Here is a 26,135-nt window from a genome sequence, read left to right as displayed (position 1 = left end):
AAGATTGATATGCATTGAAGTAGCGAAGCAGCAAAAGGAAGCGATGACAGCGACGCAGCAGGGCAGGCGGAAAGAATGATGTCAGGAAGAATGTGGAGGATGGAACAGGCGGAGATAATTTTTGTAGGGGTGGGCAGCAACGCAGGCCAAGCTACTCAAGGTAGCTCTGGAAGGCCCGTGGCCCAGGAAGGTTATCCTTTCTTTACCTTAGGTATGTACCTTAGCTACAGTGTAGCCGGGGTTGCGGAGAGGGTCCCGCACGCCCGGCTGGACACCCCGCTCCACCTCGACATCGGATCGGAGACGACATCCGACTTCCATGAAGATTCGAGAACGTCACGGTCGCGGGATGTTGTGGGAAATCTTCTTCTCATTGTATTGATGTTGCTCATATTCTTTCTATTCTTTTGTGGGACTAACGCTACCAAGTAGGCAAAACTCCATGACCATAGGCAAATGTGATACACTTCAGGTAATATACACGCCGTGCCTTTTCTCACCTCGGGTGAGGGAACTCGTCCGCAAGCTGCAACCGCACACCGACGTTCATACTGATCAGCTCCTGAACCAGAAGCTTCGCAGCATAAGGCATCGTCATTTGTGTCACCTCCCTGGTGCTCTTGCAGGTGTGGCAGTAACCCTTGTAACCGAACAGGCCGCACTGCTGGCAAATGTCGAGCTGGGTTCCGTCGGAACTAATCATCAGACGTTCCAGAAGCAGCTGAGAAGCACCGTACGCGATCAAACAATCACGCTCCATCTCTCCCAGACGAAGACCACCGTCTCGGGAACGACCTTCTGTAGGCTGGCGAGTGAGGATGGCTCTGGGACCACGCGAACGCGAGTGCATCTTGTCCTGCACCATGTGCTTCAGACGCTGGTAGTAGATGGGACCGTTGAAAATGTAGGCCTCCAGCGGCTCTCCTGTGATACCCGAGGTGAAGTAGTCCTTGCCTTCCCATGAGAAGCCATGATCCACCAATGCAGCACTCATCTGCTCCAAGGGGTGGGAGCGGAAAGCGTCACCAAAACCATAGTCCTTGCGTCCATCCAACACAGACGCCTTGCCCGTCAGGCACTCGAGAAGCTTGCCGACAGTCATTCGAGAGGGGAAACCGTGAGGGTTCATGATAATGTCGGGAACCAGACCTGTGTCGGAGAATGGCAGGTCTTCCTGGTCCACAATGATACCGACGACACCCTTCTGCCCGTGACGAGACGAGAACTTGTCACCAAGCTCGGGCCGTCTTGTTTGTCGGGTTTGGACCTTGACAACCATCGTCTCTCTTTCGGTATGAGACACCATGACCTTGTCGATGTACGCAGGGTCAGCTATTCTGTATGAGATGGACGAGTCGCGGAACTCGCTAGGACCACGATCCATCCCGATGCCGGTCGATCCCGTGTCAAGAGGGGTCTCTTTCTTGATCATGGTCTCACCCGAGTTGATCTTGTAGCCGACAATCGCCAGACCGTCGTCATCGAGAGCCTCGTGCTTCTTTGTGCGACCATTCTCGTCATTAACGGGGTCTCCAATTCGCTCGCGACGTCCGTTGGGGTATTTCTGCAACTCGGCGGTGTACTTGCGGAAAACCTGGCAGCGTCCAAAACCACGATCGCAAGACGCCTTGTTTAACACCAACGCGTCCTCAATATCATAGCCAGAGTACGACATGACAATAACAGTCGCATTCTGTCCTGCGGGAAGCTTGTCGTAGTTGACCAATTGGATGGTTTTGGAAATGACCATGGGCCTTTGAGGGTAGACCAAGGTGTACAGAAGGGTATCAATGCGGTTGAACTGGTTATATGCAATAGCTCCAATGGCTTGCTTACCCATGGCGCATTGATATGTGTTTCTGGGGGACTGGTTGTGGTGAGGGAAGGGAATAAGACCGGCAACGGCACCAAGAACCGTAAAAGGCTCGATTTCCATATGAGTCGTGGTCATGGTAACGTCTGTTTCGTAGAGAGCAACAAGCGTGTCGTTCTCCTCGTTTACATCGAGATATTCGACAATGCCGTGTGTCAAGAAGTCGTCAAATGTCGCCTTGCCCAGTTGAAGAAGCTTGAGATGCTCTGCCTTCAGCTTGGGCTTACCGTTCTTGACGATAATATACGGCCGGCAAATACGTCCTTCATCAGTGGCGATGTGAACTGCGTTGAAATGGTTGTTGATGTGGATGCTAACGAAAGGAGAGATCCAGCCTCGCCTCCTCATCGTTCTGAACTTGCCAGCAAATCGCTTCGGGTATCTGGTCAGGGCGAATGGTGTTCCGTTGATGTGGATAACGAAGGACCCTTCGCGATGCATCTCGCCACCGGAAAAGTTTCTGATGGGCTCAACGCCGGCATCCAGCGTAAAGACCCATCGTTTCACGGGTTCCTCCTCGACATTGGTCGTGATATGTGTCATGAGCGCCAAGTTCTTCACCAAACCACAAGCTTCACCTTCTGGTGTATCCGAAGTACACAGCATACCCCATTGAGAGGGCTGAAGTGCACGGGGACCAGAAACTTTGCGGGTCTTTTCAAACTGACTGCTGATACGAGTCATCATACCAAGTGCGCTGATGTAGCTGAGACGACTGAGTACATGGGTGACTCCAGCTCGGTTCATGTTGAAACGCTTGACAGTCCAGTTGCCCGTTTGGATGGCGCGGTTGATGCCCTGGCCAATCATGTTGGCATGGTTGCTAATCATGTTGACGGCGTCGAGCGGAACAGCTCGATTGTCCTTCTTGAGGACCTTGTCGATGCTGCTCTTGACGTTTCCGCAGAATTGCTTGAACAAATCTTCAAATAGCAAAGATAGCAGTTGACCAGCCAACTCAAGTCGCTTGTTTCCAACGAAGTCTCGGTCGTCAACGAGGCTGAGGTTGCTCTGCGCCATGAGAACACGTCGCGTCATGAATGCGACGTACACTGCCTTGGGGTAGAAGTCCAGCCCCTCGATGGGAACGTGGGCGATGATGAGGTTCGCCAGAGCGTCGAGAGCCTCCTCGACGTGGTTTCGTCGGACTTGCGCAGAGAACGGCACTCTGCTCTTGCCCATCTTCACCCTCGCGCCGATGTACTCGAGAGCTTGCTGCTGAGTGTAGACTCCAACCTTGGTCGCCTCTTCAAACTGTACAAGAAATTCGTCTTGGTACTTGCCATTGTCTCCGGCGACAAGCTGCATAATCTCATAGTCGGAGAGACCTCCTAAAGCCTTCAGGATGATGACGATTGGGATACCTTCTACCAAAATGTTGGCAGTCAGAAGGATGCGGTCCTTCTTCAGCGTGACGTACGTCTTAGACTTGCGCTCGTGAGTAGAACTGGTGACGGAGGCGGTGATGACGTTGTTCTTCTCGTCGGCTTCGACGATGACTCTGTTCTTGCTGAGCTGCTCCTGAATAAGAATGACCTTCTCCGTTCCATTGATAATGAAGTAGCCACCGGGATCAAGAGGGCATTCGTTCATGCGAGACATCTCTGCGTTGGTAGCACCGCCGAGGCGGCATATGGAACTCTTCAACATGACAGGCAAGCGGCCTAGGGGAACGTTCTTGCGCACAATCTTGGACTTATCGCGAATGTAGGCGATGTCAACCATGATGGGAGCGGCGTATGTCATGTCGCGCAGGCGACATTCCATTGGTGTAACCTCATTCTGTGCTCTGATGTCGTTGAAGTCGACACGACTGGGCTTCTCAACCCTGATATCAGTGAACCTAAGAAATTGGTCAGCGCAGTCCACGGTGTGAAGTTGAGATGAGCGGTGTTGGTGTTGACGGTACATACTCAAGCCAGAAGGAGCTGTTAACATCGCTGCGAATGATGCGGTTGGCCCGAACAATCTCTTTGATTTCGTTTTCGACGAAGAAGTTGTACGAGTCAATGTGCTGCTTGACGAGACCCTTGACCTTGAGGAAGGCGGGCAGAAGCTGGAATTTGTCTTCCTTGGTGGAGATGGGATCTGTGAGCTTCTTTCCGTTGTAGAACGGCTCCAGTAGAGCCTCGAAGCCGTCGTCTTGCATGTTGAATGTCACCGTCGACTGCACGTAAACATCATGTGTGGGCGACGTTGATATCGCGTTGTATGACTACCGCAGAAGAATTTTGAGGCGTCGAGAGCTCGAGTCACCTTGGTGAGAATTCGAGGAAGGTGGCGGGCAGCAGCAAAAAAGTTTGGCCCCGCGATACCGGGTGCTGCCAGCTGCCCCATTAGATGGGACCGCGACGGCGAGACGCGCCGCAGACATCAATGCTGCTGACTGTCCGAGTGAGTCTTTTCTTATCGCACATCGCGTCACGTGCCGATAATAGAATAGGACCCACCCTTTCACCCCAGCACGTTCCTCACCGAGGTGAGCCACGAGCCCAGCCGGGAAAGAGGCTGCATGAAATGGCCGTGGCACCACCGTTGGAGCGCTTGAATTTACTTTCCCGCCTAAGGTTATCAGGCTGTTCATCCCAACCTCTTGGACTGGTTCCTGGACTAGCCGGGGCACAGTTGACTCAGGCACCCTGCACCGAGAAAGTTGATTAATACTGTCAAAACATATCATGGAAGGTTCCATAGTGGTATGATACTCCAGGAAATGGTCGTTGAGATTGCCAAGTCATCTCTCAATCGCTTCACCGGTGGGCTCAGTTTCTCCGGTCCTCAAGTCTGGGTCGAGCCGTGACAGCAATGGTCATCCAGGAGGTAAACGGCAGAGAGGACTTTGGGGGTCCCGCTCCATACTGTGCGCATCGTGCATCCATCGTGCATCGCAGTAGAGCAGGCTCGGAATGACCAACATGGCGCACGTCTTATTAATTGACTGACAAAGTGGATATTCGCGAACGCGCGACTTTGCATGCCTCCCCCATTACCTAGTCCCAATGAAGATTCTGCCAGATCTAGAAGTAATCCGTTTCACGCAAGCACTCAAACACTTGTTGATAAAGGGTAAGGCATTTTGACAAGGTCTCTTGCCTCAAGCGGTTGACGATGCTAGCAAGGGGTGGGGGTTCCTCACTTTTCCAGGGCCTCTCGTAGGTGGGAAAGCCGAGCCAACAAGGGGGAAGGCAGCAAGATGGTGACAGTGCCCTGGGCGCTTGCTGCAAGCCCCGCCATCCAGCATCTTTCCTCTCTACCTCATACTTTACCCCTCCCACTCTGCTCGGACGACAAGCCTGTCTTCGTCACCCCTCACTTGAGCCATTCCCTTGGAATGCGCCTGTCTAATTGATTCTTCGCATTTGCCGCTATTAGCGCAGAGACACATTGGAATGACGAGCACGCTCTTGAACACAGCAGAAAGGCTCACCCGCAAACAAAGACAAGCGTCAATCAATGCCATTGTTGCCTTGGCTCGCCTCCAACGGCCCCTGCCGGCCGCTGGCCTCTGACATCCGCCGCCCTGAGTCTGTCGTCACACAGCAAGGGATCAGAATGCTCCCCGCAGGGTTTCCTTTTGTACGACCCGCAGCAGATGTGATGCAGCGGCGGCAGCGCCGTCTGCGTGTTGCGTTGGCAGAGGAGAATAAGTGTGGCAAGTCGAGTTGCGTCGCTGTCCATCACCGCAATCGCAATCGCCCCCTCTTCGTCTCCAGATATCAGGTCCTGATCGGTTAGGTGGTGAAGCTGCCCCGCGACGACGATGCGTCTCCTTCGCATCTAAGCCACTGCATGTCACTTTATTGCACCAACCATACGCTGGACAATCACATCGGGGGCGCAAAGCCAAAATACAAAATAAGAGGAACGTTTGACACCCTCGGCATGTTGGCGAACAAGAAACCGATTAGATCGTTTGCTGTGGCGTACTGCCGGCCGTCACCAAAGGCGCCATTGGCCTGGATACTATCGTTCGCCCTCAGCGTCGACTTCTGGCCAGGGCTGCCAACTATGATGCAACAAGCCAACACCGCGAGTCACGATCTGCGGCCCCAAACTCTGCGGCGCACCGAGGGTCCAACCTCTTCCTCTACAACTGGAGAGGGTCCCTGCCGCTGGGCAAGCGCTGGTGTATCGCAACACGGGTGACGATTGAACCAGAGCCTAGGGCTTTGCCGCTTTTGCCTAATGGAGCCTTTCATCAGCGACTAAGGGACTGACGCTCAAAAAAGGGGTGGCGAGGGAATATCCGAGCTAAATGATCGTCAAGCCGATTTTCCTCGAACTAGCGCAGGAAGTGGCAGATGGAACATTGCCCAGCGATTCTAGCCCATCACCTATGCCATTTTTGCCTACACTGCAAGACTGGCATCCGTCAGCCGGCATGCTGTAAGTGACATGGGACGACAGCCAGGCCCCTCCGCGATCAGAGCCAGCGGCTTGAGAGCTTGAGAGCAGCGCTTTTCGACTGCCTGCAGCCAACTCCTTCTACATGTCCACCAGGCGAGCTCGGTACAAAGCGAATACCTCTTCACGCCTACTCCAGGGTCGATCTGGAAAAGTCACTGCAGTCCGAGTCTGGAGTCTGGTCACTTTCCACACCAATCCCGCTGCCCACGCCTGCTTTGTCGCAGACTCGCAGACTGTCCACTCAATGCGGGCCTCAAAAGTCGGTGTAGAACGGAGCCGCTACAAGCCTCCGAATGCCCATGCCTGCAGCCCAACAAATCAGTACTTTGCACTGCTATTTTCACCTTGAGACAGGTGACTCCAAGGCTACACAGAAAAGGCCTCGGCGGCATTATGACGAAGTCTCTGGGTCTTTTGCCCCCAAAGCATGGGTCGTGACAAGCCTGCTGTCGTGTGGGAAGTGGGAAGATGCAAGTCACTTCGCGACCCTCCCAAGCCCACCGGCCACGACCCAAGATGCCGCCGCATCGAAAGGCCTGTCCCGCGGTAGCAAACGCGCCCAAATCGCGGGGCAGCACATTATCATTAGACTTGTGCTGAGGATGAGGCTGCATGGCTACACCAGCCGGTCGTCTCTTAACTCTCGCGAGACCGTATCCATCCGGAGACTTCAAGAATTAGCTCCAATCCACAATTCTTAGCTTCATGTATGTACTGACGGGCAGGGAGTGTTTTGCATGCAGACTTGGCCGTTGGTTGCCCGCTGCGATGCATGTCACCCCGGAGTTGGAAACTCAAGCATTGGAAACTCGAGCGATGCTGGAGAAGATACTTCCTCTTACAAGCGGCTGGTGCTCGTGCGCTACCCAGCCCAGGCGGAATCGCAGGTCGGGAAGACCCTGTTCATCTGCCAGCGAGTTTGCGAAGAAAAACAGAAGTGGGAAAACAGCAGTTAGAATGCGTTGGAGCATGGCAATGGCAAGGCAAGGCAAGGGTGAACCTTCTTCTCAAGCTCGAGCAATCTCCTGAAGCCCCGTGCCGCAGCTCACCGACGGCGGGTTGCAACCCAGTGCCGGTTTGCGATGTAGGAACGTTGCGGAATGGTATCCTTGGGACGAAGTTGTCGATTAGCGGACCAATGGGATCAAATATCACCGCTCAAGACCGACTTGTGCCCGCGAGGTCTGGTATGCGGCCCAGGTATCTCTGCTTCTGGTGTCATGATATTCAAGTACTTGGGGTTCCGGTCGTTGTCATCTTGGCAGAGACTAGCTGGATGGGTGTGTCATTGTCGCATTTGCACTACTACACACAACGCGGAAATCACTCTACTAACTGTTCATTGTTGACAGAGCAAACCAATGACAGGGCTTGGAGCGGCAAACGAAACTCGTCGTTCACATACCCATGCGCGCATCTCGCTCTTGGGCAGCCCCGGTCTGTCCACTCGATCAGGCAGATCTTCGATAGCCGTGGCACGGACATGGGCTGCTCTGTGGTGTACAGTCGAATTTTGGATGACTCGCTGTTACGAGCGAGATACTCCTTTTGGTGGATATATCGAACCAACTCAAGAATTCAAAAGAGGCTGGCAGAATCCCCAACTCTTCTAGATGCATTTTTTCTTCTCCTGTTCCCCATCCGGGGGAGTGTGTTGTCACCCACACAGGGTTATCCAAGTCCCGAAGGCAATGCGACGCAGGCTGTGCGTGGCACACAGACACCGTCGCTAGACCTGTTGTCAATAGCAAGCTACAAAAAGACAGCGAACAGGCTGTGGCTACACCGCCTGAGAGACATGCGAATCCTTGGTTTTGGAGGTTGCTTTGCACCGAGAAGGAGAGGCAGAACGACAAATTACGAGCAGGGTAATCCCCAAAGCGACGAGCCCTACTTCGCAGATTGCCAATTCGACAAAAGTCAAGCACCAAAATGAAGAAGAGCGGTGACAATCTCGTCGAGGCTGACCGGAAAACAATGTGGAAACGCAAACACGCCCTTGAACTCTGAGGATCTCGGGCCTCCTGTCAGACCGAGATAGAGTTTGCGATGCACTGACAAAAGGCCATACTGGTGGTGGTCAACTCTCAGTCCCTCTCTCTCTTTGAGGTTGACAAGCGTCGATGGTGGGCCAGCCGCTGCATGTTGCTATGGGGAGACGGCGCCCCTGACAGGAAAGCGGAAGGAGAACATCGACTGGGCCTAGTACGGAGGTCCTCCGACCTCCGACCTGCTAGACTCGGCGGTTTCTCTGGCTGTTAGTGCACCAGCCCCTCAGCAATACCTAGGCAGAGGATGGGAGGGGATGAGGGGGGTAAGAAAAAAAACGAAGGGGACGGAGGGGTGGAAGCGAAGTGACTGGGTTTGCTCGCCATTGACATCGATTTCGCAGAGGTTCAAAGTCAGATGTCTACGAAAGGAGTTAAGAGCTACGTTACGTGTGAGCCTGATTCGCAGTTTCTGTCGGTACAGCTGTCGGTACCAGCAAAACAGCATTGAGAGCAAGGCAACAAGACAGAACCAGATCTCTTCCGCAACTCCCATCATAGACTCGTGTACCTGAAAGGTATCCGAGATCAAGTCACCAGTGCAACCACACATGTTCGCTCTCCTGCGCGCCGGTGCTGCTGCGGTAGCGGGACGGTTTGGACAGGGTACCTGGGCGGCGTACCTTGTCTCCCACTGGCTGTCTTACTCTTCTGGGAATGATGAAAAGGCATGCCAAAACTGCCCGCGCTGCGTCAGGATACCATCCACACCAGATACCCAGCATCTACCACTGCCACATGCGCGCAACACCGCGGCCACTGCATATGAAATTGTGCCGGTGCTGTTCACACTTGGTACCTGCTCTGGGTGCCCGCAACCTTGGCTGCAACCTGGACAGGTACGGCGGCACTCGACCTGTTGGATGCTGCGCGGACCAAGACAGGGCAAGGTGTCGTAACGCAACCCGCAATGTGCTGCCAGGTACTTTGGCTGCTTGCCTGGCAGGTAGGTACCTCAAACCCGTGCTCTCTCTACCTACGAATAGCCTGCAGTGAGGAAGGCTAGGGCAGCTTTGGGCAGTCACTGAGAGCCCAGGAGAGTGGAGGAGGGGGAGGGGAGGGGGGGAAGTTGCCAGGTCCCTTGGGCCCCCAGCCCCAGGTCCAGCGGCAGCAATATGGAGAGCGAGCGAGTGAACGGGCGAGTGAGATGCTGTGGTTCCTCTCTGTGGTTCCTCTTTGCGATGGTGGCCCCGTCAAAACCCCTTCACCCCCGTCGACGGCGCAGGGGTATCTTGGGCCGCTGGCTGGCCTGCCACGCCCTCTCGACCGTGCTTCTCTCCCACACCCAAAAATGATACATTACCTTCTTTTGCTCCAAACCTGTCGCTCTCGTCTCTTCCCACGTACGTCGGGTTTCTTGTCCAGTCTCTTCTCTGTACACCATCTTGTGTGTCCGTGTATTTCAAACCCTCTCCAGACTGCCGCTCCTGGCTCTCCAGGGCGCGACGTGTGAGACTATATCCCGAGTGTATACTCTGTTCCGACGCGGGCAAGAAGAAAAAGGTGAGTCCCTGGTCCATTTACTTACTGTCTTTATGCGTTCGCAATCCTGCATCCTGCGCGTTGAGGGAGCAATTTCGCGACATGGCGGCAAGAAACACATCTACACACAGAGAGAAAGACAGAGAGACAGAAACGTTTCTGTCCTATCTTCAGTGCCAGCGGGCTATTGCAACGGCACTTCACCTGGACGGGGGGGCTTTCAGATGCGCAGCCAAACCCGACTCAAGCACCCGCAAAGCCATATCGCATCTCGGCATGGCTGGGGGTTGTTGCTTGACAGACATGAGAAGAACGAGGTAGGGGTGCGCGGAGGACGACGAAGAAGCAAGGACTGGGACGGTTTCGGTTTGCGATTCGAAGAGACACACCAGAGGAGACGGGAGCTGCAAGGCGAGACATTGGGGTCTCACGCTGCTTAGCCTTCTCCAAGCGCTCTCTGCTGGGCTTGACGTTGGTTTTTCCCCTGCGGCCCTGGATGTCATTCATCCTCACGGTCGTCTTTCAGGGCTTCACCGACTACCGCCCGCTTTTGGAGAAGGCCAAAAAGCAACCCCCCTGACCAGCAACCAACCCAACCCGACCTGGAAACCTTACGCAGTCCCGTCACTTTTAGTTCGCCAGATCCGCACCCCGCCTCCGATTTTCCTTGTTTTCAAATTCGCCAAACCACCGCTCTGTTCTGTGTTTCTTGTCGTCGTGGGCTGCGATCTCCAACTCAGATTCGCAGCAGCCTGCAGCGTTCTCGTTTCTCAATCCAGTTTCTCCATGTATTTGTTGCTGACCGCCAGCCGTACTTGATGCCAACAGTAATATAGAACGCCATCGCCACTTGGCCCCTTCGTGTACGAGTTGGAGTAAACCGGACGGCCATATGGACGACCTGCGATTTCGATCCCAACAGCCCCCGCGTAACGAGCCCACGATGAATACGCTTGTCTCACCTCCGCGGAACGGCAGCCGCATGCCCCAGCCTGTTCAGGCCCACGATGGGCGCGGCGCTCTGCCCCGCCGCTTCACCACCGATTCGGGGCGTGTACCAACATTGTCGTCTATTACCAACCAGCGCGGCCCTGAGATGGGCAATGATTACAATGTACGTCGTCATCTCTGTGCATGGCACTCGCAGGACTTCGCGGATCTGCCATTGCGATGCCCCTGTTGCCATCGCATCCGTCGGTGCACAAGGTAGACTTGGGCTGACAAGTGAATTAACAGACTTTGCACAAGGTTCAATTGGTTCGTGGACCTCCCCTCCCGCCCCGTTTCCGCGACGGCAAGCGGCAGCCCGATGACGGCGCGATGCTGCATTCGACCGGTGGCGATACTAATTCTCGGGCCAGATTGAGAAGAAGAAGCTCGAATACGAAAGACTCCGAGAGCAGAGACGCCGATTCGAACTCGAGATGCAGAAGCTGGAGCAGGCGCAGCGGCGCGAGGAGATGGAGCTTGCCAAGATGCAGGATGACCTGCGCCAGGGTCACCAGTCGGAACCGACGACGCCTCCCGAATACCACGAGTCGTCTGGCTTCCCCACGATGTTCTCACGCCCGAACCGTTACTCGACGTCCAGCCTGACCTCTCCCCCGGGCCTGTTCAACCGTCCCGGCCGCTCGGGATCGCAGCTCACCTCTCCTCAAGCAACTCTGATGCAGCAGTCTCGCTTCAGCTTTGATGAGCATCTCCCGTCCCGGTCCGTCCCCGGCTCTCGAAGAAACAGCGACGAAGACGAGAAGGAGGAAGCTGTGCGTCAGGACCCGACCAGCCATCGGTCCTCTAATGCGTAAGTGCTGTAATCGGTGCATGTGTTTGTTTTCTTGGACAAGTCGTAAGTATGAAAATCTGGAGTTCCGAGGACTCTTGCCATTAGCTGCGCCGAGAGATACTGGTTGTGTTGTGTGGGCGGGCGAGTGTTGCAGTCGAAATATCGTCTTTGGCTGCCTCGGAAGAGCTCTTGCGACTCAAGGGTGTAGTGGATCGCTTCCTTCCTGCAGTTGCTCTACTCTCAGTTCTCTGGCCTCCACAACACAAAAACTCAGGATCCGTCTTTGAAAAACCTCGACTCATCACATCAACCCTCGAGGTCCCCCACCACCACCTCACGCCTTCTTCACAACGAACGCTCCACCGGGCTTTTAAGTTCCTTACCTCATTCAACCTGGCGACTTTGTGAACAACCCTTTCACTTCCACAACCAGTCTTCACAACCACAGTTGCGCACCTGCCTATTATCCACCTGCTCGCCTCGCAACTACCTTTCCAACTACTTATCGTTCCAACCACAACTTTCGCGCCTACCTTTCGACTGTCAACTCTCGATCGCGCCTCCTACCAAATCTTCAACCCGTTCAAACTCATCGCTCCAAATTCACCTCACAATCAATAGCTTCCTTTCGGTCGGGATTCCAAAGCTATTTCAAGAGCTTTTGTTTCTCCGGATTTCCTCACTTGTTTCTAAACGAAACAACTCGACTTGTCCAAGAAGCTGACCACAGGCATCTTCACCTCTTGAACAATGGCTGACTCTCAACCTTCTGACAACAGCTACAACCGCTACTCCATGCCTGTCACCAGATCTCGCACTGGCTTGTACGGCTCTGACCTCGACCAAACCGGCACTGCTCGATTCCTCTTCGGCGAGGAGGACGCTTCTGGCGAGCACAAGTACGGACACGGCACTGACGACAACTTCCCTACGCTGGTGCGCCGCGACGACCAAATGGTAAGTCTCACTCTGGTTTGCTCTGTTATTTTGCTCTTTCCCAAATCCATCCATCATCGAGTTGCCCCCCCAAAGCAAGTAGCAAGCCAGTGTGCCTGATTGGCCCCTGCCCTGGTCATGATTGGCTGGTGAGTTGAGTGAGGTTGAAATAGCATCGGGAAGGAGCGAGCAGCAAGCAAGCAACCGCCGCAGCTTCCCAACCTCAACTTGATTCATCCCATTCACCCCGCCCGCCTTTCCTTCCACTTCCACTTGCACCTTTTCTTGCCTTCTTCCTCTCCCAAAATTTCTGTCTCAAAAGGATTTTTTTCTTTTCACCTCACGCACCTTCCCGTTCTCCCTCTGTTTGTTTACAGTAAACACTCGCTCTCCCTCATCACCTCCCTCCCCTTCACCTCAAGGTCGGAGTTTTGCAAGAACATCACGTCGTTGTCGACACACAGACTTCGTTACAACACAAATTGTCAATATCTGTTCAGCGTTGACATTGTTTGGTCGTGTAGCTCTCTGCATCCTCCGCTGCCCTTGATCTTGCCCTCTCTCCTTCGCCTGCCCCCGACGCGCCTCCCACGAACGGTTGGGGCCATATTAACCGTCATCGAACCCAACAGAGCTTGTCTGCTATCAACACGTCTTCGCTCAACGGAGCCGCTTCGTCGGGCGAAATCACCAACAGAGCCAACGCCCGTCACTCGCTCGATCTCAAGTTCTACCCGGACGCTCCTACCGACAACCAGAACTCTGTTGTCTCGCCGACCAACCACATGATGGCCACCCCTCCCAAGTTGCAGAGCTCCTTCTCTGCCAACGACATCCCTACCGTCAAGAGCACCAACAACGCTTCTGTGACCAACAACCACGCCCAGCAGCACTTTCATAACCACAATGCCAGCATTGGTCGCATTCCTGCCGGTGCTGTTCCGGGTCGTCACAGTCGCGAGCTGTCCAGCGACAACAACATGGGCGGTCCCCGTGAGCAGCCCGGTCACTTCCCCTCCATCCAGTCTGCTCTTCAGGCCAATGCCGCTCCTTTCGGCCCTGGTGCTCCGGGTCCAGGCTTCCCCCACACCTCTCAGGGTAACCAGGCTCCCAACGTTGCTCCGACTGCCGGACCCAACAACACCTACGGCAACTTCTATCCCAACGGCTACGTCTCCCCGAGCAACCCTGGCCCTGCTGGTCCTCCTGGCCCTCCCACCTCTGGTCCTGGACATTACGGCATGCCTCCTCTCTTGGCCATGGGCATGCAGAACATGAACCTCGGTGGCAACAATATGTACCCCGCCCAGAACTATGCTGGTTATGGCGCTCTCTACAACCCGCAGCATCAGCCTCGCGACAGCCAGGCTCGAGTTATCCAGCATCGCCGCCAGATGGATAACGAGGGTACGTCTTCTCCTAATGTATCTTGTCCTGACCCGTCATGCTAACTGGTTCCAGCCATGTCACGCTACAACGGCCTCGCGCTCGAGAACGTGGGCGGTCAGATTTACGATCTGTGCAAGGACCAGCACGGCTGCCGCTATCTGCAAAAGAAGCTCGAGGAGCGCAACCCGGAGCAGGTCCACATGATCTGGCTTGAGACTAACCAGCACGTCATTGAGCTCATGACCGACCCCTTTGGCAACTACCTCTGCCAGAAGCTCTTGGAGTACTGCAATGACGACGAGCGCACCGTCCTGATCCAGAATGCCGCAGCCGACATGGTCCGCATTGCTCTCAACCAGCACGGCACTCGCGCCCTGCAGAAGATGATTGAATTCGTCACCACCTCCACCCAGATCGAGATGATCATCAATGCCCTGCGCTACCAGGTTGTCGAGCTTATTCAGGACCTCAACGGCAACCACGTCATTCAGAAGTGTCTTAACAAGCTCAGTGCCAAGGACGCGCAGTTCATCTTCGATGCTGTCGGTACCAACTGCGTTGACGTCGGTACTCACCGTCACGGCTGCTGTGTCCTCCAGCGCTGCATTGACCATGCCTCTGGCGACCAGAAGGTCTGGCTCATCTCTAAGATCACCGAGCACGCCCCGATTCTGGTTCAGGATCCCTTTGGGAACTATGTGGTCCAGTACATCATCGACCTCAACGAGCCTTCCTTCACTGAGCCTATTGTCCGCATGTTCAAGAACCGCATCGGTCAGCTGTCTCGCCACAAGTTCAGCTCCAACGTCATTGAGAAGTGCCTGCGCTGCTCCCAAGAGCCCTCTCGTGACATGATCGTCGAGGAGCTCCTTACTCCTGGTGAGATTGAGCGCCTGCTCCGCGACTCTTATGCGAACTATGTCATTCAGACCGCCCTCGAGTATGCGACTCCCCACAGCAAGTTCCGTCTTGTCGACGCCATTCGGCCCATCCTGCCGTCTATTCGCTCCACCCCCTACGGACGTCGCATTCAGGCCAAGATTCAGGCTTTCGAGGGTCGCAGCAGTGCTACCTCCAGCGGCCAGACTACTCCTGCGGACGCCAGCCAGGGCCAGATTGCCCTTCGTCCCAGTCACAACCGTGCCATGTCCAACACCACCTCTGTCATTGCTCCTGGCGGAGGCTTCGGTAACGGTCTGAACGGCGGTCTGAACGGCGGCATGGCCCCTCGCGGCGCGCAGGCCAGCTACCCCACGCCCGCCAACATTACTGTGCCTCCCCCGGCTCCTCCTCAGAACCAGCGCATGCAGCAGTACGGCTACAACCAGCAGCCGCGTACCATGGGAAACGGTCCTGCTGACGCTGGCGCCGGCGGCGAGACCCAGTGGCTGTAATTGTACATAACGCGTTGTCGACGTGGGATTCCACTTCTAATGGCATGAAATGTGATGCGGGCACTCGACGACGAATCTCATGGGCGGCATGATGCTTTCCGCAACGGTCTTCTTTCGAACACAGCACGGCGACGACGCAGCAACGACTTGACGATCACTTTTCCTTCACTGTCTGTGCAAACATCAAAAAATCAACCCCCACCAACATACAAATCGCAACCCACAACCACCTCTTCATCCGTCAAGCACGGCGGGCTTGCATCTGGTTGCAAGACCTGCTTTGTGTGTACACTATGGATTCGGGCAGCGAATGCCAACGGCATTCGCAGCACAAACACAAGAATCGCATTCTGCTTCTCGGCAGCCGTCACCAGATCAGACGGAGCCTTCAATAGGCTTGTACTTGACGCGGACATCGACATAGACGAACCTTTTTTTCCTACTCTCTTTCTTGTGTTTTTGTTTGCGGTTTTTTTCTTCTTCTTCACTTCGATTCGTTACGCTCGCTTTCCAGGTATCATCAACTTGGATCACGATTGGATCGGACTTATGACGACATCGGCTTAATTTCCAACACGACGTGCCATAACGAAGCTGATCATGAGACGCAACGACAAGTTTATGGCGTCAGCTCTCATTCTTGTGAAGGATCTCCATTTCGTTGTCAGCGAGTCTGGAGGCTACTCAGGATGGTACTGGAGCAGCCTGACAGCGTATGCATTGCACAGGGGCGAGCGTTGAGACATGATAGCATCGGGGGGGGGGGGGGGGGGGGGGGGGCAGGCTTTTTCTTTCTCTTATCGCAGCGCTTTGCGCATCGCGTTTCTCGTTCTCGGCATGTGCTACCGACACTCTCATGGCTATTCTGATTGGGAGGACGATTTTGGCAAGGATGGTGGACATGGGCTCTCACATATCAAAGGGGGTTATCTGAGACGGGATCGAGCGAACTTTAGCGATTGGGGAGGGCTTTCTTGTGTGTGTAAGAGACCTCTAGGGATGAAAATTGGCGTTACTTTGCATTTCGGTCGGCGGGGATGATGTGTATGGGGTTTGGCTGGAAGTGCGTACGCTCTTCAGCAAACACCCAGCATCCTACGGCCACGCATGTATCTAGGCAGATCAAGAAAAGATCTCTAAAAACCAGTGCGCTCATCTTGTCCGACGTGATGTGTGACTTTGCCCAGAATCCGTGAATAGAAGCGTTTATTTTTGGCGCCTATCACGATGTCTGCAGTCGTGGCTGGACCACGTTGACCCGATGAGACGGGGAAGGTAAGGATCCGAAGAGTGGAGCATGTGAAGCGACACTGGAAACAAACTCCACCAAGATGCCCTCTGATTGGCCAAACCCACGAACCCCCTCCCTCCCCCACGGCACGGGCAGTGCGTTCCAGAACAGTGACCGCGCTGGACGGACACTCTTTTCAGTGAAGGCAGGCGGCTGACGCCGTGGGAAGTGGGCACAGCCTCACTGTTTTGCGGCAACCTTCGTTGGTCGGGCGCGGGCCAGCCAGCACCTTGGGGGGAGGGAAAAAAAAAAAGGCCAGACCGCAGCGCAGGCCTCCTTTTTGATTTTCTTTTCTTCTTTTTCCCTCTTGTCAGCGAACACGACAGACTATTCTACGCAGCACCACTGCAACATCCTTTTCGCATTTCCCAGCGTACGCCTATAATTTCATTTCGACAAAATGACCCGCGGCAACCAGCGCGACAAGGCCCGTGAGGCGGCCCAGAAGAAGGCTGCCGGAGCGGTGAGTACTTTTTTTCTGGGGGCGTGTTTACGTTTCGCGGTCGGCCGGTTGGCTTTACGACGATCACCCGACTTGCTCACCACACCCGATCCGATCCGGTTGAATCAGCTCCAGCGCTCGTAAGAGGAATGAACGTTCCATTCTCAAAAGTGTTTTCCGCTGAGGACCTCGACGGCTTCTGGAGCTGATTCGCCGTGTGGATGGATGAGTGAGCGAAAAGGGATCGCGATGTTAGCCGGTAAAAGAAGTGCAACAGAATGCTGATGCGTAGTCTTTTTTCCCCACGCAACAGAAGACGAAGAACACCATGAGCGGCACCGAGTTTGCGCGCGCCAAGGAGAGCGCTGCCGACATCATGAGGCAGAAGCAGGCCGCATGTAAGTCTTACCCACCTCTTCCACCGCCCGCCCCTTTTATTCTGGTGGGCAGAATCTTGGGGGTCTCTGCGACGACGGTGACCATTCACTTGTGTGACCGGGGCCGAATATATTGAACAGACGATATGCTGACCATGTCATCACAGCTGAGGCCAAGAAGGCGGCTGCTGCTGCCGGGGGCGGCGGGAAGAAGTAAATCTTAGCAGAGGAAAACGGCAGTTTTTTTGATCGCCCGGCTCCTCTCGCCATATCCTTCTCTTGAACCTGACGCATTTGTCTTCCTGGGCCGGCTCATCAAACATGCAAAGCTCATCTCTCGCCTCAACCTGCCCCAAAAAGGCATGTGAGATGAGTCAGCTTCATGTCTTGACGATCGTTCGGGAAGACGGGTATCGACCTTATCGTCAGGGTTCACCCAAGAGATGTGCTATTGTGAGAGAGAAAAGGGGAGAAGGAACAGGCTGCTGAACCACACAAATACACACTCACACTAACAATCATCAACTACGACTTGCAAACGGAATTCATGGGCGTCTTTACAGGGGCGGTGGCGACGGAGGTGCATTCGGCGTGCTTTAGGCGGATATTCACACACACACAAACTACATTCAACACACAGTACCTACCAAACTTCAAAATACGGGGGACTTGCCTGCTCTTTTGGCCTCTCTCTCTCCATCACTCAATCTCCCGCTTGTGCGTCGTGTCCTTGACTTGAGAGGTGGCCCGTGTGCCAGGCAGGAAGGCGAGGTGAGAACATTGGTGAGAAATCTCAGGTACATACTTAAGCATCTCACGTCCCAGCCTCAGCAACAGCGCCCGGAATAAATGACCGTGAATATGCCCAGTACTGGTACAGCAGTTATACCAGCTGAAACACACAGAGATCATGCTTATCCGGCGCTGGAGCCTATGGGCTCGAATCCCTTTTTGAAGCCTTTTTTCCATTCCTTTTTGTAGCAGTTCTGAATCTAGCTACGTGCGCTCTGTCTGCAACCACGCGAAACCGGCGATACAGCTGTCAAGTATCAGTCGGCTGGTCAGCATCGCACGTTCAGATTCAAACAACGAATTGAGACGATCAGGAATATTTCACCTGAAGCAAACACGGGCCCCCTAAACGGCACCGACATCCGCCCACAAAGTAAAGGTAGGTAGGTAGGTCATGCTCTTTGAATCATTTCGGAGGAGACAACCGGGAAACACGGCTCCTCCGCTCTTTTTTTCCTGTCTTGCGGTCCTCCGCGGACCCAGCCCGGGCCACACACATTGATGGCCGATCAAACCTCGCCAGTCGTTGCAGAACATCTCGGATCTTCTTCCTTCCATGACCCCTTCATCTCCAGTTGGCAGTGATCCTAGTTGATTATTGACTCGTAATCTGTCTTCAACGCTGGCTTGCACAACATCAGCGAGTGAGGAAAAAAGGACCCAATGTTTTGAGCGTGATCATTCATCATCCATTTATTGATTCCTATTAAGTGGTTGCGAAAACAAAAAACGGTTTTCCATCCAGGAAATACGAACCAGTCATACTCTGTAATTATCCCCTAAACCCCTCCTGGCTTCCTTCCTTTGCCTTTCGTCCACTGTCCAGCCTTTTGGAGCTGAGCGGCGACCAACGACGGGGCGGGCTTCCCCCAAAACAACAAAAGAGTTCAAATCCGCCTCGACGACCTTCCAGGCCAATCGAAGCTAATGGACTATATCCTGCTCTTTTTTGTACTTCCGTCTTCCACAACCAACAAAAGAGAAATCTACATGTGATGAGAAAAAAAAAAAAAAAGAAAAAGAGAAAAAAAAAAGGTCGTGAAGCCCCCTAATGTGTAACAACTCCGGATATGTGGTATCGTTCCCAGCGGAGTGGGTAATAAAACAGGTTAAATCTTTCCCGGATTTGGTATGAATATAATAGGACTACTAAGGAAGCGGGGGAGTGCACGACTAGGTGTCTATTCCTCCGTCTATCCTTTAAGCCTCCATCATGTTCATGGGGAGAGAGCCTGCCATGCCGCCGAAAGCACCAACGCCTTGTGCGGCCGCGGGGAAAGAGCCAGCTGAGCAGGTGACGGCGCAGACGCAAGCACCGGCGCCGTTGATCTGGCCAGTGCCGGGGGTAACGGCACCGCCGGCAGCAGGAGCGGCGGGAGCGGCAGGAGCAGCGGCAGGGGGCGCAGCGGCGGGCGCGGAGGCAGCGGGAGCAGAGGCAGCGGGAGCGGCAGCCGGGGGAGTGCCGCCGACGATGGCGCTGGGAGCTCCGTTGCCCTTCTGCTGGATAGCCATAGACTGGAACAAGGCCTGGGACTTCTCGGCGGTGGGGTTGATGGAGAAGGTCATGCCCTTGCCGCAGTGGTTGGCTTGAGCGCAGTAGAACCCTTTGAGACGTGTTAGTTGAGACGGAGGTAAGATGTGAGCAAATAGACTTACACAAGGGGTCAGAGACCATGACTTGCATGGCAACCTGGGGAGGCGGGCTGACGGTGTTGTTGGGGTTGGCCATGAAGCCAGAGTTCATACCACCGGCGAGGGGATCGCAAGGCTTCGCGAAGGAGGACTGCGTAGCGGTGTGGTTCTGGCTCATGAAAGTGAAGACAACCATGTCACCAACGGCAGCCTTGATCTGATCGGGAACGAAGACGAGACCAGCGGCACCACCGACCATAACCTATAACCAGAGTCAACGACGTGTATCTCACGAGATTCGACTTTGCAAACTTACGTTGTGAGTCTGGGCAGCAGCAGGAGGCTGAGGAGGAGTGGCGGGAGGAGCAGCCGCGGGGGGCGCGGCGGCGGGGGGAGCAGCAGCGCCGCCGGCGGGAGGGTTGATGTTGATCGTAGGCGCGCCAGCACCGGGGTTCGCCCAGATGATGATAACTTCGGTGACCTGGCTGTTGGAAACTCCGAATCCTGTCATGCCAGCGGGGAGAGCCTTGGCGATTTCTGCGGAGGAAGCAGACTTCTTGTGACCATCGCGACGAACGGGGTAGGTGTTGCGAGCGGATCGGGCGGAGGCCAGCGCGGCGGCGGAGAGAGCTAGTACGGCGGAGAACTTCATCTTGACGGTTGGATGGTGTTGTCGTCGATTAGGGAGACCTTTCTTATTGTTGTTGAACAAGACACGACCCTTGTTCCTTCTCTTTTCTTTTTTTTAATTTCTCTTCTCGGAAGATTTGTTGGTATTGCGAGACTGCTGGAGCCCGTCGAGTTATAAAGGAGGAATAAAAGGGTTTAGTTAACGCTGGATGGCGAGGGCCTGCTCGTGACGAAGGAGATTGAACACGGAACCGGAAGAGAACGAAAGCTCAAAAAAGAATGTGTGAAGACACTCGGCGGATGAAGAAGAGATGGGGAGGAAGAAACAGAAACCTCTCAGACGACGAGGATCGGGGGAAGTGGGAGAGCTTAAATCGAGGCGAGTCGTCGTGGGCTCTGCGGCATGGATGGGCGCGAGCCATGTCGCATTATCCGTTCGTTATCCCATGTCTCTCTCTCGCTCTCTCTCGTTTAGTGGCCCCAGTGTGCTAGGTCATCCACAGGACATGGGACAGCCCCTTCCCGGCCCCAACATCGACCTCGACGAAACAGGACGAGAAAATCTTCCGCCAGCCCGTCCTGGAGTCATTGGGGCAGGCTTGCCTTGGAGCGCTAGGCCAAGCGCAAGCCAAGCAAGGCGCCCGGGGGTCCTTACTCTGGGCTCAGGGGGGAGGGGGAAGGTCACAGAGGAGGAGGGGATGGCAACGATGATGGAGAAGGTACCCATTAAGGTCGGCGAGCCAGGATCAAACGGCGTGGTAGTGAGGGCGTCGAGGGGCGGTTCGTTGCTCGGGGATGCAGCGTCCGATTAAGCACACGAAGCACAGGCCCACAGCGGCATTGCCATCCCAAGCTTGGTGCAAATAAAGAAGAAAAGCCAAGACGAGATGGGTGGGGTTTGGGTGGGTGGTAGCAGAGGGGGTGTTGGTAGGGGTAAAGGGTTGGGAGGAACCAGGGGGTGGGAACGGATGGATGACGGATGGAAGCAGAGACTTCTCACGACGAGGAGGGACGATGATGCTGCCAGCGGGCCAATGGACCAATAGACGCCTGTTTCTGATGTAAGTGACTGCATGTAGAGCAGTGTGAGGTAGGTGTGTGTGTGGCACGGGGAGGTGGGTGCTTCTGATGCAGTTGGTTCCAAGCCAGGGTGTCGCTGCATCGGCGATAGCTGGATAGAGAATTGACAGCATCAGCAGCAGGTACTGAGTAGACGAGCAGTTGAGGGTAAGGTAGGTACGGATAGTAACAGTGAGAGATGGAAAAGTCGGATGCACCACACAGGCTGCGGACTAGCGCGGTGAGGGAGGTGGAAGCTGTGACAGATTCGTCTCGAGTCGCGTTTTGGCATCTCGCTAAGGGGCCCCTGGCTGCCCTTCCCAAGACGGTAGTCGCTCGGACCCCAAGCGAGGTGCACCCCAATGGTTTTGCATGTCACGTTCGTCGTTACGCTGGGCTGGGCGGCCTCTTGTGTCTGTCTGTCTTGAGAACGGAAGCTTGTTGCATTGGGAGAGAGTTTGGATGGCTGTCAGTGTGACTGGTGTTCTGATGACATGTAGTCGATTTGATTGTTGTACATGTAGGTGTTGTTGGCCAAGCATCACTGAATCTGAGTATAGTATGCTAGTGCCAGCTGATCAGAGACAGAAAACCAACGATTTAGATTAATCGCCCAATGGACAGCCAGAACCGCGACGTTGGACCCTCCCCCGAGAGCCAAAATGCCCCGGGCAAGGCTTGTTGCCCTCTGTAAATTAACGCACCCGCTGTCTCGGGGGGTGCTAAACCTTATTGCGGCCAATTAAGGTGGTTGGACCCCCTGAACTGGCATTTTAGCTGCCGGAGCCACGGGATGGCGTCCTCCCCCCCACCCCCCCTTTGCGCCGTTGTTCCTGCAGGTACGGAGCCCTGCATCCAATCCAACCCAACTCTTTCTTCAACCTTACAACCTTAGACATCATTGAGGTGTCCCGTCTCCTGTTCTCTGGGAACCCGTCTCTTTTTAGGCTGCGATACGTATCCTTTTCTGTTATACACGTGCCCGCCTTTCAACAACCCCAACCCGCCAAGCGCATCCGTCCCCTTGAGTCTCTATCTCCGTCCCCATCGTCCCTGCATCTGTACCTTACCTTACTGAGTCTGCATCACCCCTCCTCCCAGTCGTTCTCGGTTTTCGGCTTCTCTGAACCTCACAGAGTATGAGCGGTGTTCCCTTCGACTGCACCCTCTCTCCAGCCAATGCCTATTCGTACCTTAATCCGCATGAGTCGGCACGGCTTGCCAGGCGGAGCCGTGTCTGCGTTCGATGTACATGCTGGGCGTGCAGCCGCCTCAAACGGCCACTGAAGACTGTGAAACAAGCCCGCCTCCCCCCCATCTCACTGTCTCTGTCTCTCCCTATCCCCTTCTCTGCCACATTCTCTCTAGACTCTCGCCCGTTGGGGGTACAACCATTGCAGTGCTCCATCCGCTCCACGTCCTCTGACCGCGGGCGAGTCTTCCCGGCCCACAACACCAAGAAATACCCAAGACCTCGTGTGTGATGGAGAACAAAACGAGACGAGACCGATCCAATCCAGTCCAGCCCAGCCGCCCCTCCGTCGTCATCCATAGTCTTAGCAGAGTCCCTGCCCTGCGTGCTCAGTGCTCCTGTCCACTCAACTTTGCTCATCTACCCGCCCTTGTCAGCAGCCACACGCTGTAACCGCAAACCACCCCATCCCAACTCTGAGCAACTCTTATTAGCAGACTAATTCCAAAAAATCCATGGACCCTGCTCGTCCAGTCTCAACACCGACTTGGCTGCCCACTGCTACCATTAACGCCCTGCTGCCACCGTTTGCCCAACCAGAGACTGAACCAGGACCTGACACAAGGCCATCGGGCGCTAGACATCGGCTTATTTCTCTTCCAGCACTGCCATCGTCTTGTCATTCCTTGGTCGCGCGCCAGCGAGAATGAGATAGCCTGTAATGCGACGTCCGGTTCAGCCTTCTCCCTCTCACCCGTTGCTGGCATCCTCCAGCAGCAGCACTTGGAGGTCTTCCTGTCATTAAACCTGATGTTGGTAGCGTTGTCGCATCTCGTCGCTCGGGGATCGACCGAAGGGAAACGGCACCGCGGCCCTCCTCCTGTCAAACCTCGATCCGCTGGATCCGAGCCCGCGCGTCGAACGACTCGACCACTGCACTGCATGCCATCCACGCGTAAAGTGATGAGTATCTCCGGACCGGAGGATCACCATGCTCGTTGTGCAGATTGACGGGTAGCCGGCCCAACAGACAGCCGCTGGGACGCATGGGTTGCCGAGCATGTCACGTACGTATGGCGCCAGGATGCGCAAAGGGCTTGCAGGCCGCATGAAGCCTTTGCGCTCAAGAAAGTCGCTGCAATCTGTTCTGATTTCCTCGGAAACATGTAGACCTCGCTAAACAGCCTGACGGGCCTTCAATCGCGAGCCCGAGGAGATCGGTGGACACTGCAACTCCACGTTTCTTTCCAAGTCCGGCTTGAGGCCCGGCTCCAATATTCCAATTACTACGGCAATGAACCAACCAATATGTCAACTAAGACCTCCCTATCGTTAATATCTCCCACGACACACGAGGCCATCTCGGCTACCTAAGGTAGGTTGGCACTAGTAGTGTCATCTCTTCTATCCCGCTATCCCGCGCTGTTAAGGCTCCTTTCGGATCTTGCTCCGCCTTGACCCCCATGCGTCTTACAACTTGGCTTGCAGAAGCGCGTAAATGTACACTTTGACGAAATGGGGACATGGGTCTTTTTTCCCTCCTGCTGCAGTGCGGAGAGGAGAAGATTGACCAAGCCTAGACCCGTCCACAGTGAAACAAAACGAACTCTTGGGCGAGAGGACAAGAGCGCGCTAATTGCTAAATTTTGTCGCAGCAGCCACGAGGTTTGCATGGTTGCATTGGGGCTCTCGAAGGACCCGCCAGCCCAAGTTCGCCCGACCCCGACTTGGACAACCAAAAGAATTCCTCCGTCCCAAGACCGACCATCTGGGCGCTGCGACTGCAGAAGAACGGATAAAATGGCGAATCAGAGCGCTGCTGACCGAAAAGCCTGCGCTCCTGTCGTTCGTGACACATGCCATGGCGAACCTCAGACAAGGAACGGTGTGGCGCCGTTGCATCATCGGATGATGGAACAGATCGTGTTACAGACTCGTCCTCCCGCACGTCGATCAGATAAACTCTCGCGCAGCCGCTTCTCAGGACGGTCGACCTCACCCCATTCCCCACACCACCCTGTCTTCCTTAACCCAGCTCAAAGGAGTCAACTCAGCCTCATTGTCGCGGCTCTTGTGTCTGCTGCTGTTGCTGCTGCTGGCCTTCGTAAAGGCCAGTGTAGTATCCGGCGTAGTACCAAGACATCAGTAGTCTCTTCAGTCCTTCGTCTTGCACTGCAGATCAAAACCACAAGGGCGTCCTGGTTAGTCACGGCTTCTTTCATCCTTTGGCAGAACGGGAGCGGCACTGGGCAGATTGCAGCCTCAACATTCCGAGTACGCAGGGCATTCATTACACATACCTGAGCCAAGTAGACCTTGCGGGCCCATTGTCGCAGGACTTGGGACGCTGCCGCTGCTGCCCGAGATAGGCTTTGCGATGGGCGCGCCAACTTTGGACTGAACCTGGAGCGGGCAAGGAATGCGTCAGCGGAAGCGAACAAGATGCAGGACAGATGGATGCCAAGCTTTTCTGATCTGCCTGGATTTCCTCTGGGGTGAATGGGTTGTTTTACATCCGTGCTGCCGCCCGCCCCTTTCGTTTCGTGGGCTACCTCTCCGTCGTCCACGATCTCAGCCTGATCGACCGCTTTCGTTTCTGAGTCGCCGGTCTTATGGGTCCTAGGAGATCATGGAATGTCAGAAATGATCTTGGTATTTCATAAATATGGAGGAGAGTCTGGTCATACTGGGATTCGGAGGTCTCCTGAAGATCGACGTCTTCGAGTCTGCCTCCCTTCGCGTGGATGCTGTGATACTTCTGCCCAGACGATCAGCCGCTGACACTCGTGGGGATGTTCTCCTGGCTCAGACGGGGGGCTCTCACCTTGTACTCGTTCAGAGCCTCATTCCAAGAGTCTATGAGGGCAGAATCGTCCCAAATTTCAGCATGCGTCATATCCATGTCGTTGCTAGGCATCTTGGTTGCTGTGTAGGAGCAGTCTCAATGACGGAGAAGCACGTGTCTGGGAAAATTGGGGAAATGAAGGCAGTGCAGGTCGAGCCTTTGGTCTGTCCTCGACTGTTCAAGTGCCAGAGGCAAGGATCAAGGCCTGGCTGACGGTGTTGAGTAGATAAAGTGAGTTTGAGAGGTGAGTGTGTGTGTGGACCGAGCGGTTCCTGTCGAAGCCGTGCGATTGATGCAAGGAATGAGGTTATTCTGGTTTCCTGGACAGGTTCCTCTTTGGTGCTGCAATTGCGCTCAATCGCTTTTGTTCGTCGGCAAGTTGAGTCTAAAGGCGCGGACGTCACCTTCGTCTGCTGCTACGGAACTGGGGCTAAACAACGGAGATGCTAGGTGAGATCAGGTGTTTTACTTCTTGGGCGTTGTCAGCAACAGACCGTATACTGACGGGAGCACTTAGGCGAGCAGTCCGGGTAAAGCGAAGGAAGATTCACCTGAATTGAGAT

General features: G+C 54.8%; 5 protein-coding genes across 5 annotated transcripts; 3 read left to right on the top strand and 2 right to left on the bottom strand.

Moving 5' to 3' along the window:
- Positions 1-496: 496 nt before the first annotated feature.
- RPC2 (DNA-directed RNA polymerase III subunit) lies at positions 497-4,022 on the bottom strand (the record flags this gene model as incomplete). The annotated part of the gene is made up of 2 exons (XM_053176464.1): positions 497-3,716; positions 3,787-4,022. 2 exons carry the CDS (start codon positions 4,020-4,022, stop codon positions 497-499), a joined length of 3,456 nt encoding a protein of 1,151 aa, XP_053039551.1.
- Positions 4,023-10,753: 6,731 nt separating this feature from the next.
- COL26b_003568 (uncharacterized protein) lies at positions 10,754-11,615 on the top strand (the record flags this gene model as incomplete). Its single annotated transcript, XM_053176463.1, has 2 exons — positions 10,754-10,924; positions 11,172-11,615. 2 exons carry the CDS (start codon positions 10,754-10,756, stop codon positions 11,613-11,615), a joined length of 615 nt encoding a protein of 204 aa, XP_053039550.1.
- Positions 11,616-12,343: 728 nt separating this feature from the next.
- COL26b_003567 (uncharacterized protein) lies at positions 12,344-15,312 on the top strand (the record flags this gene model as incomplete). The annotated part of the gene is made up of 3 exons (XM_053176462.1): positions 12,344-12,550; positions 13,054-13,936; positions 13,991-15,312. The coding sequence occupies 3 exons, from the start codon at positions 12,344-12,346 to the stop codon at positions 15,310-15,312; spliced, it is 2,412 nt and encodes an 803-aa protein (XP_053039549.1).
- A 1,691-nt stretch (positions 15,313-17,003) lies between these two features.
- On the top strand, positions 17,004-17,639 carry COL26b_003566 (uncharacterized protein; the record flags this gene model as incomplete). Its single annotated transcript, XM_053176461.1, has 3 exons — positions 17,004-17,066; positions 17,359-17,443; positions 17,590-17,639. The coding sequence occupies 3 exons, from the start codon at positions 17,004-17,006 to the stop codon at positions 17,637-17,639; spliced, it is 198 nt and encodes a 65-aa protein (XP_053039548.1).
- Positions 17,640-19,414: 1,775 nt separating this feature from the next.
- COL26b_003565 (uncharacterized protein) lies at positions 19,415-20,498 on the bottom strand (the record flags this gene model as incomplete). The annotated part of the gene is made up of 3 exons (XM_053176460.1): positions 19,415-19,818; positions 19,871-20,108; positions 20,163-20,498. 3 exons carry the CDS (start codon positions 20,496-20,498, stop codon positions 19,415-19,417), a joined length of 978 nt encoding a protein of 325 aa, XP_053039547.1.
- Between the last annotated feature and the right edge of the window lie 5,637 nt (positions 20,499-26,135).

The sequence above is a fragment of the Colletotrichum chrysophilum genome (genome assembly GCF_026319265.1).
Source record: "Colletotrichum chrysophilum strain AFK26 chromosome Unknown scaffold_20, whole genome shotgun sequence".
In the NCBI taxonomy this organism is placed as follows: domain Eukaryota; kingdom Fungi; phylum Ascomycota; class Sordariomycetes; order Glomerellales; family Glomerellaceae; genus Colletotrichum; species Colletotrichum chrysophilum.
The sequence above is the reverse complement of the archived record's forward strand: the minus strand, read 5'-3'. Positions and strand labels throughout refer to the sequence as shown.